Genomic DNA, 13,133 nt, shown 5'->3' on the forward strand with positions numbered 1-13,133 from the left:
GAGCCGGCCGAAGTGTTAAATGACAACGGTTTGCACCAATCAGCATTCGACCAAATGTCTTTTAATGTCATATCGATACATAAATTAAACAAACGCCACATGTGGGGATTGATTAACTTGAATTGAAACAATTGGTTTGTTAAATACAATAAAAATACAAATGCTTCTGCCCATAAATGGAAGGAGATACAAAATGCACGGGTATATGACAATATGCAAATTTTGCAAGATTTTTTGTTGTTGTTGTTGTTGTTGTTGTTTTGTAAAGGTACAGACGAAGTATCATGTGGCCATCTTGTCAAGTCTAAACCTCACGGGTCCACCTGTGCAGTCCAGTCAATGAAAAGTCTTCAACGATACCATATGTGCAGAATTTTGAGGAAATCTGTAAAATGATGCACAAAACATCTCACAGACCACTTGGACTAGTTCAGCCATAGAAACATGGTCTCTTGGGTTTGAATGTCACACTCAAATATCATAAAGCTTCCATGAGGAGCTTTAACAAGCTGTTCCAGAAAACATGTATGAAACTGTAAACAACCTTAAAGCAGCATACAGGGGAAGACGAGGAAGAGGATGGTATTTACAACACACATCTGTGCTGCTGTGCACTGCTGCATCCCTGTTTTCAGTTTAAAGTGCTTATGATGGCGAGCGCTTGTAGGAAGGTTCTGGGATGTCTTTGAATTGGAGGAAAGGATGAAGGGGGGAGGGCACAGGGAGCTGCTGGACTACACTGGTCCTCATCAGTAGATCTGGTCCCAGCAGCAGCCTAATCTGCAGCCGACAGATGTGGGAAAGACAGATGATGGAGTCTAGAGGGAGGAGAGGAAAAAGAAATGAAGAAAGAATTAAAATTATCCTCATTGAAAGATTAGAAAAAGCAAATCTGCAGTGTACGTTTTGTCTCTGTACCAAAATGTGGACACGGCTGCCAAGTCTTCTCCGTCCGTCTTCGATCCAGAATAGTGGACAGAGGCGGGGACAGAGTCGACCAGTTTACAAACTCCAGCAGGTAATTCAACACCTCACTGTCGGCCTGGTTCAACCTGGAAAGCATCAAGGGCAAAAAGAAAGACATTGATCAAGTGTAGCAATCTGATACTCGATGAAAGAGTGAAGGGATGGACTTACATCTCGGGCTGAAGCAGCAAAGACGGTTCGAGTCCGGCCTTCAGAAGCAGAGGGAGCCAGCAGGCAGCAAAACGTACTTGGTTTAGTGCCACATAGATAAGCTCCCTCAGCTCCTGTGGCTTTAATGTAGTTTTCCCCTGATGATGTGGTGCAGAACAGTTCCTGGTCAAAGTCTCCGGCTGTGAGATCCATCTGTGCTCAAGTATCAGCTGCAGCAGGTCTGTTTTGTCAGTGGCCAAGGCATGAACCCAGTCCTCCTCGCTCAAACTCGCTCCTGCAGCTACCAGCAACCTCACTGACTCACTGAAAGAGATTTTAGTGGAAATCAGGGGCAAATCCATCTGTTTTCTTTTGTGTATGTTCCTGGAGTGTGCGACAAGGTCAAATCTACGTTCTCACAGACCTGTATGGTTTGTTTGATGTGTGACTCAATGCGAAGGAGAGCGGTGAGCGGAGGTCCAGGACGTGTGTGCAGTCCTGAGCATCTGGGCTATAACCTTCCCTCAAGAGCAGCTCCACACTTTTGCTCTGGTGCCTGAGGACGGCCATGTACAGCGGACTCACCATGCCGTCACCACGGTCACATGCACGATCCGTAACAGCTACCAGCCTCCTGAGGACGCTGGATTGAAAAAATAATAACAATAACAGAGGGTTCAGGGAAATTAACAGGATAATATCTGCATAAAGCACATCCACTTTTTAAAAATCTGAGAAAGCACAATCATTCTTTAATTCATCGGTCGATGAGTGATCTTAACTTCAAGTACCCGATGTGGCCGAACTCTGCGGCAGCATGAATGGGAAGCTGGGGCCAGTCGTGACTGCAGGCTATGTTGGGATCTGCCCCGTGGTCCAGCAGGAAGTCCACACAGGCCTGGTGGCCCTCCTGAGAGGCAATCAGCAGCGGTGTGGCTAGATCAGCCGCCTGCGTGTTCACATTGGCACCTAAAGTGAAAACCAAATCAAACACAATTCATCATGAATTTCATTTCACTGGTTTGTCAACTTCAGGAAATTAACCAAAAGTCTGAGAGTCTGAGTCTGACACACGACCAAAAAGATCTGTGGAGAGCCGACTTCACTTCGAGCTCTGTGCTCATGCACGCATAATGGTATGAAGAAAAACAGCTATTTACCAGCATTGACCAGAATTTCCAGGCACTCCTGCTGTCCATACTGTGCAGCCACGAAGAGAGGGGAGATCCTGTGATCATCCAGCGCCTCCAGGTTGCACACGTTGACCAGAATACGCACGATTTCACTGTGACCCTGAGGGAATAAAAGAAGATGGACGTTATGAATTAGAACGGATCTCACAGAGTGTGTGTGTGTTTGTCAACTCCCTTCTTACCTTATAAACAGCTTGATGAAGGCAGGTCCAGCAGGAAGCCGTGTGCGTCCCGTTGACCTCTGCACATTTACTGACCAGCAGTTGGACAACCTCCTCGTGCCCACCATCTACAGCTGTTGGGAAAAAGACAGAGTTAATCCAATAAAGTCAAATTTGCAAACCAAAAGAGCAACTGAAAGCACAGTAACACCAGTTTGATGATGTGTTATACCTGCATACAAAGGACAGGACAAGTCATTTGTCGGCTGGTTGACGTTGGCGTGTGCTTTCAGGAGGATTCGGACCACTGCGAGGTGTCCACGCTCTGCTGCCAGGTAGCATGCAGATTCCCCCTCATGCGTCAAAGAGTTCACATAGGAATTACACCCTTTCTTACCGCCGACAGCAGACAGGATTTCTTGCGCACACTGCAGGCTGCCGGCGGCTGCCGCCTCGTGCAGGGCGTTCCACCCGCGGTTGTCTCGACAGTCCACACTGAAGCCCCTCTTCATCAGCCTCCTCACCCGCCTCCAGCAGCCTGATCGAGCTGCAGCCGCGACACTGGAGACGGTGTCTCCGTAGCACTCCGTAAAGTCCATGCCCTGCAGTGAAAACAGTTATTTATGCCACCATCTCTCTAACAGTTAGCTAGGATATCCTTAAGTCAGTGGAGGACAAATCAAAACACTTAGCCATTAGCTAACCATTAGCTGTTCGCTACGACGTTGACGAATCAGGATTAAGTTTTGTGTGCAGTGAAATTGTCATAAACTCTCACGCTAACACACAAACACACCTTAAATATGCGAATGACAGCACGTAAAAGTTATTTGGACAACTTTAAAAGAGGCGTTTACCAAAACAATATCACAGCCCGGACCGACATCTCCAGAGTCGCTGTTTGATGACGTCACAGCAAACAATCCTGTCGCGCGGCTGCCATTGGCTGTCCTCGCGCAGGCTGCTGCTACACGGTAGCTGAGGGGCGATGCGTGGGACCTAGCGTTAGCTGCATCGAGAAATTCACCGTTTTATCATCGGTTATAGCCGCGAGTCAAGTTTTTTTTACGTACTTCGGAAGAAATGCGAAGACGAAAATTCAGTCACCTGTGGAAAACAAGCTAATCAACGGTTTTGAAGGTAACGTTAAGGGTGAAAGCGGCGCTGTGGCTTCATGTCAGGGAGCTTATTTACAGGTACTGATGTGTTGTAAGAAGGCTTTTACCCTCTTGAAGTAAAAACTATTAGTCAAAACATCCCCACATCATAGTTGTCAAATGCTTTATGCTGGACATTTGTAACATGGGAAGAGGGAGAGAAAAACTGAGCCTGTACACATAATATATGAAGTCAGCCTTCACTGACTGTCAGTGTCATGTAAAGCCTCAAGGTTCGTTTGTGAAAAAGATTAATCAAAATGTCCTAACTTGTAGATTGTAGACAGTAATGTCTCTTTTTTTCCCTTTAAATTGTCTCCAAACGTGTCTCGTACCCAACCTGTCTCCAAACGCATTCACTCTCGTCTCCTAAGCTGTTTCCTATGTTGTGTCCTAGCTTGTCTCCTGGTAGGTCACAGCCTCCGTGGCCTCAGCAGCATCATGGTGGACATTGGCGTGAAGAGCGGAGCCGCTTGGGTCTGTCACGCTCAGGAGCGTCAACTGGCCGACGTTCTGCTTCCTGTTCACATCGCTGACAAAGACGAGCCTGAAGAGCTCAGTCGGTCGGACGGAGACGAGACGAACTGGTAACAGTATTCACTGACAGAAGGGGTGTAGATGAGTGATGGGTGAGCTTAACATTTTTGGTGAACAGCACGTTCAACACCCATCTTCCCCTCTCAGGGGTGACCCCGTGCTGCTGGAGCAGACGGACGAAGGCTCTCCGTGTGTCCTGACTCTCCACTGCAGCCCCTGCTCTCCCACCGCCATCAGCCGCCTGCTGGTCGTCAGCGAGGCTCGAACCATGGAGGTGTACAGCCAGATGGGAGAATACTGTGGGACGGTACGCGGGGAGAGAGACGACCGCATCCAGCCTGACAGGTAACAGGAGCTGATGATGCAGCTTTTTGAATAGTTCAAGCGTATAATGAGCAAAAATGCACATGAAGCTCACAGACAGCAGCATTTCGTTCCATCAGTGAAGCTGGGTGTGCAGTCTGTTAACATCCCCAGTCTGAATTTACTGTCCTCGCTGGCTCCTTATGTCCCGTCACTCTCCGTTGTCCGGCGTTGAATACGGGCTGAAATGTGATAAAGGTGCTTGAAAAAGTTGACACTGATACGCGTGTTATTCATCTTTGATGGATCATTTCCTGGTTGTTGTCTGATGGGAGGCTGAAGCAGTGTCCTCTCTCCTCTGTGCGGACAGTTCAGACAGAGGACCTTTCTACAAGAAGCAGCTGACACTCGAGCATCTGTCCTCAGCCTGTGAGGTGAAGGTGAGTTGCGTTCGAGGACGTCTGTCCAAACACAAAGAGCAGTGAGTGTGACGAGGACGGTTGTTTACTACCGTGTTGATCTGGTTTGTCCTCCTCTGGCCGCTCTCCCAGCTGCTCTCTCTGGCCGGTAGAAGCAGTGTGTTGGTGTGTCGAGTCCTCGTGGGCCTCCGGCAGCTGCAGCCCTGCCCGGCCCGCGGCCCCGGCATCGACATGCAGCAGGTGCAGTGTCTGGTTGAGGAGATGGGGACGAGCCTCTCACCGGGAGCCCAGAACCTCATGGACATGGTGCACTTCCAGCAGAAGGTTTGACTGATGGAGCAGTAAATTACTGATTACCTAAAATGACCTCTGCAGGCGACGAGGGGGAATTACAACAACAATGACCGTGCCAGTAGATTACATGTTTTAGCTCATTTACTACCACTGACTGGTGCTTCACCTCACTGATGATCATTCTCCAAAGTGTGCTGTAAGACTTTAGATCGCTCAGCCTCCTTCAGGCGACCTTTGCCTTCAGCTGCACAGAATGATGCCGTCTGTCGGTGTGTGTTCCTCTCCAGAACCAGACCAGCTCTCTGGGCGGCTTCCTGCCTCTCCTGATGGGCGGTGGAGCTTTGTCTGCCCTGGTTCAAGGAGCCAACATCTCCCCCGCAGCTCTCAGTAACCAGCCCCGGCCTGCAGACTCCAGGGTATTAGTATTATCTGTGCTATTGTTTGCCCTCAGCCCACAGAATGTGATGCCTTAGTTACTGCTAAAACAAACAAGTTTATCAGGTGTGGCAGCTTAACGTGGATGACTGAAGATGCTGAGAGATGATTGCGAATGGCGCTGAATATTTGAGTGAACTGAAGAGCAAGAATCAAACATAAAATCGAGCAAAAATCGATCTGACAAACAACCAGACAACGATCGCAGCAGGAGCAGCAGTGGAAGTTTGAAGCCGTCTCCTTCATGTTGGTTGAATGTGGAATTTAGCTGCCAGCGAAGAAGAAAACCAGCACAGTGCAAAGAGCTAGAACCAAGTACAGCCCGAGCACAAGTTCAGCGTCTGGTGCTCCTCCTGTTGCTCCTCACAGGGCGTTATGGTTAATTATAGCTCAACAACATCAGATTACCCCATAATTTACCTCGCGGGGTGGTCGCTGAACAGTAGCTCAAATCTGCAGCCAAATGTCTGTGACCGCGACTGTCTGACAAGCACAGATCCTTTCTTTAGCATGTCCTCTGTCAGCATGGTGCCAGTGAAGTGTGGCTTCAGGAAATGTTTACACATCAGGTCGTTTCACAGCATCTTGTTTCTGTGTCGCTAGCCTCCGCTCGGCTCCGTCACGCCTGCTGACGAAGCTCCACCTGCTCAGAACGGAGCGATGTCAGACGGCTCCGCCTCCTCCTCCCCAGACCTGCTCTTTTCTGGCGTCAGCTCTAAGAACATAAGTAAGGATCCTCGTCTGTCTTGGGTCAAACGAGCACGCACAAGGTGCAGGCTGAGAAAAAATGGCTGACGAAACAGTTTGGAATGTCTTCGATTTAATAGAAATTCTGAAAGAACTGGCGATTTCCTCGTACAGGTCTCAGTCTTGGGTTTTCAGACGTTCAGTATAAACTGTCTTGCTTGAATTTCATGAATCTTAGCCGCTGACCAGTGCGCTGTGGTCTCATGTCTCCAGTGAGCGGTGACGGCAGCGGCGCAGTGAGCCACGCCCAGCTAGCGGAGATGATGTCACACTTCCTGAAAGGGCAGGGACACGACCAGGCGCTAAGCTCCGGCGGCGAGCTTCTGCCCGTGCTCCAGAGCGTCTGCGGTCAGGTGACGAAGCTCAGGCTGGATGATGCCGCGGCGGTGGCGGAGAAGGAGAAGCAGATGAGAAATGGCACGTGGTGAGTGAAGCTCAGCGAGTCCGTCCCATTAATGTGCGTCAACCATTTTCGCTTTCTGGGAGAAATGATTGAGCTGATTAAGAAAAGTTTGTGTAGAGTTCAGTGCATCTCGCTGCGGCTCCTCAGAGAAATTACAACCCAGATTCTTCTGGAAGAAAGAGTCAGTGAAGTTTTGTATCTGTTGAACACCTGAACCCGTCACCCCAAACCGAGAAGCAGCTCCACGTTGACCTGGGGTCAGAGGAAGTAGCTCCACCTTGTGTCAGAAAGACATTACTGCTTTGTTCCTGCATCATCCTCAGCTAACTAAGGCTACCAAACCTGGAAGATAAACTGATTTTATATGATGACTAATAATGCTTTGCTGTTCTCATTGTGACTACTGTACTATTAAATAGATTTGAGTGCATGCAGCAGGTCTCTGGACAAACAGTCTTCTGGGACAATCAGACATTTCCTTCAGCTTTTCCTCAGAAATGAGCGATCGTGTCGACTTGTATGTCCTTGCGTATGTAGCTGAATGTGCTGTTGTCTAAACAGTAAGCTTTTTTGATCTCTGTGTTTCAATTTTTTGAGCCACGCCATCGTCACACTCTCGCATTGTTGGTGAAACAGAGACCCGTTTATTTAACGTGCCAGTAGGTTTGGTTGTCTGAAGTCGCATTGTTGGCGTGGAGCTGACGCCCAAACATGTCCCACTGCTTCTTGAGAGAATATTCACTGATCTCCTGACATGTGTCGGAGTGAAAGTCCACGCTGTTCATCAGACTAGATACCAGCAAAGTGACTGAAACGTTCATGTTCTTGTCTTTGATAAACGTTGTGCTAACAGTTGTGGTCAGTGAACCGCAGACAGGCTCTGGATGGAGGCTGATACAGAGACAATAGAGTCCATTTATCAGCATGACTGTGTGTGAAGCGCTAGAGTGTCGGCAAACTCACCAAACCTCGTCGAATAAATTGAATTATTTAGCCAACACTGGTGGAAAGGCTCAGCATCAGCTAACCGAATTTACAGCTGACATTCGTTTCACTCCACAATCGAAAAATGTCTTCATGAGCTGCCGCCGCAAAGAGCAGTTTGATAAATGAGGCTCTTTGTCAGAGCGAGCAGCTCGTGTGGGTTCAGAGGGAATGTCAGCTGAGTGTGACTCCACATCGAGGAGACGACAGCAGCTCAGGGTACGTCTCACCGCAGCTCATCGGCCTGCTCACCACAGCCTACGACACTTACTTTAATACTTTAATTTAGATCCAGACATCAGGGAAAAGGTGATATTTACTGTAAAGATGCTGTTTTATCTCCTTGTAAAGCTTCTGATTTCCTCATTTACGATGCAGTTATTGCTTTTAGTTGTGCAGCTGTAACGTCTGTCTCCTTAAACTCAGACTGTCCTGCAGTTGCGTTACACTGAGACTGCTGCATTGCATTCTGGTCCATGTCCTGCTTCTGTCGGTGTGGACGTTTTGTTCCGTGTTACTACTAAAATGGATTTCTGTCCAGACTCTAACATGTACCAAATCCTGACCGACGATTCGTAACATGTCAGCAGGATTGACTCAAGAAAGCTGTGAAGGTGAAAAGTAAAGCTGAGAAAATGGAAAGACGTGGAAAAACAGAAAATTTCCTCTCGGATGAAACAGAGTTTCATTCAGAAAGAAATGTGCCTGAGTAGGATGGGCGCAGCAGGTTTTTGAGGTTAGGGGGAGATTATGGTCAACATTGACTCTGTGGGTGGTTTGGTTTCATGTCTGTGTTTATGATCGAGGTTTTGTCTCTGATGTGGCTTCATGTTTGTTCATGAATCAGTCGCAGCTCAGCTCTCGTCTGCAGACAAGAACAGCCTCTTCTGTAGCTTATAACTGATAAAGCACAGCAGTGGCACTGGGAAAGGGTACGAAGGTGAGGGGCTCAGCTCCCTCTGAAGCCAAGCATGCAGAGAAGATACTGAACATAAGTGAGATTTTTAACTTCTCAATGCTTTGTAAGAAAATGTTTCGCCTGTAAGTATTCAGAATAACAGAATATAGAGGCTTTTTTATGAGTGTCTGCGTGATACTTGAACACTTTGTCCACAACTGAGCGTTTATTATGTAGGTTATCGTCATTAACTGAACAACTGCCTGCACTCGCTCCCACGTTCTCCCTCCTCTCTGCAGGGAGCTGGACGCAGCGATGGAGCGTCGTCTGGAGGAGATGGAGAGGAGGCTGAAGGAGCACGTGGACCGTCGTCTGGACGCTCTGGAGCAGAAGCTGGAGAAGGCCTTCCTGAGCGCCCTGCCGCAGTTCGCCCTCAACCCGGGAGCCACGAGCGGCTCAGCGGGAGAAGCAGCTTCCCCCGGACTGTCGGAGCGAACGGCCCCGACGGCAGCCATGCACTGAGTTCAACAACGAGGAGAGACTGACGGGACACTCTCTGCCTCTGGTCCTCCTCAGACTGACCAAGTACAAGGTCAGTGTGACAACACAACAGCAGGAGGAAGAAAAGGCTGAAATATGGACAAAATTAGAACATTAGTCTCAACAATGTGATAAAACGTAATGTGGTCCTCTCTAATGCTCGGAATGAACAAAGCAACGAATGCAACCCTGTTTGACAGTCTGAATGTCCTGATGTTGGACTGTCCCATCGACACTGAGCAGGATGCAAGTTTGGCCAAAAGAAACAAAACACGAAAACTACAAAAATACAAGAGAAAGTATCCAGAAACACATCACTAACTGTTTTTGAGACCATTTTAACTGAAAAAGAAGTAAAACTGAGTGTGGCCTGCGTCTTAACCAGGTTACTGTTGATGGTTTTAACCTCCCAGCTTTCATAATCCCCATGATCCTCCACTCATCCTGACCAGCGTGCTGTAACTACACTTAACCTGCTCTGAGGTTCATGGTTAGTCAGGCCTTAACTGTTTGGTTTGACACATGAATGCGTCCACACCTGTGAGGGGAGCAGCTGTCGAGGGTGAAACTGATTAAAACGTGTTTTAATACGTCACTGTAAGCTTTTAAATAATGTACATGCCTGTAACATAACGTCTATCTGCCCGTGTAAACTATTAAAAGGACTGTGATGTTGATGGTTTTGATAACTGTACTGATGTAAATAGCAATAAAAAATATATTTATACAGATGAATGTGCTTGTTTTCTTAATAACTCCGTTAATTCTGTAGCGCTGTGTGAAAAAAAGAGGAGCCTGAAGAGAGGAAACCAGAAGAAGTGAGATGATTAGTGAGCGCTAACTCTGCAAACGCTCAGTGCTTCAGTTCCCAAATTAGAAAGCTGTTCATCCCTGAGACACTTTAGAGGATGAGAGACACGAGTGAATGATGTGGGACTGCAAAGAAAAGACAAAGTCACATATTTTAAGCTAAAATAGTGTAAAAAAAAAAAAGCATATAACAGAAGTAAAAGTACCACATGTTTTGTGAACTGCTTTGTATCTTTGGGCTCCAGCACTGTACTGTCAAAAAACATGAGTCAGAAATACTTGATGCTGACGATGCTGATTTATGGACATTTTATATGGACAACAATGGCGGTTTGAGGAAAATGTTGCCCAAGAGTTTCCCAAAAGGTAAAATCAACTGAGCCGATGTTTCCCGCCAGGCCTTCCAGTAACGCTGACTCATAAATTGGTGAGAAATGAACCATCAAGGTCACTGAAAGTCCTCTTATGTGAAGAGCTGCAGCACAGAGTCGTGAACAGAAGACATCTGAGGTGAATCCTGCCTGATCCCCCAAATATAATAAAAAGAAACAGGAGAGGGTCGCTGCCAAGGAGCCGCGCTGCAAACCGACACACAGCTGTGAGCTGAGTCATCGCCAGCGAAATGGGTCACACGTTTCATAAGCAGGACACCAAATTGTAAAATGATGTGCGGATGTTTTTTTAGGCATGTGGAGAGCAGACGCTGAGTCAGCAGAGGGGAGTTCTGGGAGAAGATCTGCTCTGTCAATCAGGACAAAGCGGGTCAGTGCTTCCATTCACAGCTCGTCCGAGTGGGGTCGGAGCGAGAGAAGAGCTCTGCTGGTCTCCTCCTGCTGCTGCTTGTCATCTGTCTGCACTGAGAAGATGTCATTCACGCTTTAATGGTGAACCCACGTCACCCCTCAGCCCGTCTCCTCTCTCTCTGAGCTTGCTTCTTAAGATTCGCTCCTGCAGATTCAAGCCTCGTGAGAACCCTTCAGAGATCTGAATCTGCAGCTGCTCAGGGATAAACACCGAGCTGCTGTGTGTCCTTGAGCTTTAGGGTTGCAGTCTCATGCTGAGCAGGTGTCCTGATGTCTGATGTCTCAGTGGGGACAGCGGGGGACGAAGTGCCTGTCACAGCATTGAGCCTGAGCCCTGCATGGCTCGGTGCTTCCCTGTGTTGTCAGTTGGGAAGGAGCAGCGGCTGCTGTGCGATGGCTCAGTTTGTCGGTGGCATAATGTTCCTTTGGTTTCAACCGGCCTTCATTAGGAGATGACGTAACAGGACCGGGTGCTGAGGTTCTGGTCTTCCAGGTCTGGCAGAAGATGCTGGCCTGTTCCCGTCTGTAATGTGAAGACCAGCCTGGTGTTCCATGACAGGGATGTCTGCTATGTCTCCCAGAAAGTGTGTTTCCATCACCCTGCCATTCCTGGTGTTGTCAGATAGGCCTGTTTTCAGTTTGCTGCTTGTTTTTCTGCTTGGCTGAAAGTTGCTGTCATGTCAGGAAACTCGTGTGGAGCAGCAGGACTGTTTCACGTCCGCCCCGTCTCTGCTCATTAAAGCCAGCTTTACCACCAGGCGTTCTGCTGACTGTCCTGTTCGGTATGATGGAAACGCCTTCTGCCATGCAAATGAATCATTACGATTATCAAAGCTCTGTAAAGCATTGTTTAATTTGAGAGGACAGTTCAGTGCTGTGGACACAAATTAATAATTCATAGAAATTTAAGGGTAAAAATTACTTTTTTGACATCACTGCTCAGCAGATGGAGTTGCTCTCTTTCCATTTTTTGACCCCTTTAAGGAGTCGATGTAAAAGTTGAGAATGAAAGTAAATTCTTGACTTCTTTAACCACATAGTGTATGTAACACAGTGCATTTGACTGTTGGAGCTTGTTGAGGTGGTGAACATGCGCAGCAGACGGGATTTTCCAAATAAGCTGCAGACACCAAACTGCTGTACCAGCAATTCATCGACCTGTTGAACTTGCTGTCAATTAATCGAGATAAGAAGTCCAACTGGCCGGCTATCAAAGCGTCCTCACACGCAGTGGTTGAACAAGCCGATTCCTGTTTCATCTTAAAATATTAAAAATCTTACGAGCCAGTTCGGCTCCAGTAGATCCAGATTTAGCTTCACTCCCCATGAAAAAGCTCATGGCGCTGACATCAGCTGACCTCCTGCATGAACCTGTGCAGAGAACACATCACTAACCTCAGTGTGTTAACCATGTCAAGTGTTACGTAAGACCTGCGCTCCACTGGGCCTCCACACACACACACACACACACACACACACACACACACACACACGCTGGGGCCAGCAGATTGTGTCATGCTGTGTTGAGCCCAGTGTTTCAGTGTGTGACATGGCTCAGAGGGAGGACACACCACATCACAGCGCAGAGAACAGCATGTCTGAGAGGTGATGGACTTATTCCTCAGCTTGTTTTCTTGGTCTCCTTGTGAACAGGACTTGGCTGCTGAGGTCGTGCTGGACTTCGGTTTCTGTTCTGTTCTTTTCACATACGTTTCATCGAACATCTGTAATGCAGACGTGTACGTTTGTCTGCGATGAATTATTCTAAACTCAGTACTTATTTTGGTCACTGGGGGGCAGCGCGACAATCTGTAGACACAACAGTTTCCTCCAGCAGATTCAACGTTAGCATTTAGTCTCGCCTCTGGCCTCCTGATGAGTCTAAAACCAGAATCAACTCGTCTTTCAGCTCTGCTTTGCTCTCCACCAGCTCTGAGGAAAATATCTGGCTCCTGAGTGGATGAATGCTTTCCTGTGTTCACCAGCTAGGTGCTAACTTTACAGCTGTGGAGCAAAGCTTCAGTATGAACATCACACTACATTTAATTAAAGATTGATTAATGCACATTATTCTTTGCATCTATTGGCCAACAAATATTACACATACCAAAGAGGAAAGAAGAGAGCAGCAATTTTATGTCATAACTGTGTCAAATCTCACTTCAACTCGTGTTTCATGTACAGTGACAGACCATAACGGTGCTTTGGATGGTTCGTCAGCTTGACTGTTGGGGGCAAAGCTAAGCTGCCGACTGGAGATTAACTGTAGAGAGGAAAGTGTAGGGAAACAAATACGTGATGATGTGGAAACAGAACAACACTCCACAAAGAGG

General features: G+C 47.6%; 2 protein-coding genes across 3 annotated transcripts; one reads left to right on the forward strand and one right to left on the reverse strand.

The window, feature by feature from the left end:
* Positions 1–41: 41 nt before the first annotated feature.
* On the reverse strand, positions 42–3,385 carry asb3 (ankyrin repeat and SOCS box containing 3). Its single transcript, XM_076760117.1, has 9 exons — positions 3,328–3,385; positions 2,703–3,072; positions 2,492–2,604; positions 2,277–2,409; positions 1,908–2,085; positions 1,541–1,759; positions 1,138–1,440; positions 919–1,052; positions 42–818 (listed from the first exon to the last, which is right to left on the reverse strand). Exons 2-9 carry the CDS (start codon positions 3,067–3,069, stop codon positions 646–648), a joined length of 1,620 nt encoding a protein of 539 aa, XP_076616232.1. The 5' UTR covers positions 3,070–3,072; positions 3,328–3,385; the 3' UTR covers positions 42–645.
* Positions 3,386–3,424: 39 nt separating this feature from the next.
* On the forward strand, positions 3,425–9,914 carry c20h10orf88 (chromosome 20 C10orf88 homolog). Of its 2 annotated transcripts, none has more exons than XM_076760118.1 (9): positions 3,425–3,666; positions 4,025–4,214; positions 4,312–4,509; positions 4,838–4,907; positions 5,019–5,210; positions 5,468–5,596; positions 6,219–6,342; positions 6,576–6,786; positions 8,947–9,914. In XM_076760118.1, the coding sequence occupies exons 1-9, from the start codon at positions 3,645–3,647 to the stop codon at positions 9,167–9,169; spliced, it is 1,359 nt and encodes a 452-aa protein (XP_076616233.1). In that variant the 5' UTR covers positions 3,425–3,644; the 3' UTR covers positions 9,170–9,914. The 2 variants fall into 2 exon arrangements, with proteins under 2 accessions (XP_076616233.1, XP_076616235.1); XM_076760120.1 differs by having other exon boundaries at positions 3,433–3,610.
* Positions 9,915–13,133: the final 3,219 nt, after the last annotated feature.

The sequence above is a fragment of the Chaetodon auriga genome, chromosome 20 (assembly GCF_051107435.1).
Source record: "Chaetodon auriga isolate fChaAug3 chromosome 20, fChaAug3.hap1, whole genome shotgun sequence".
Classification (NCBI taxonomy): Eukaryota; Metazoa; Chordata; class Actinopteri; order Chaetodontiformes; family Chaetodontidae; genus Chaetodon; species Chaetodon auriga.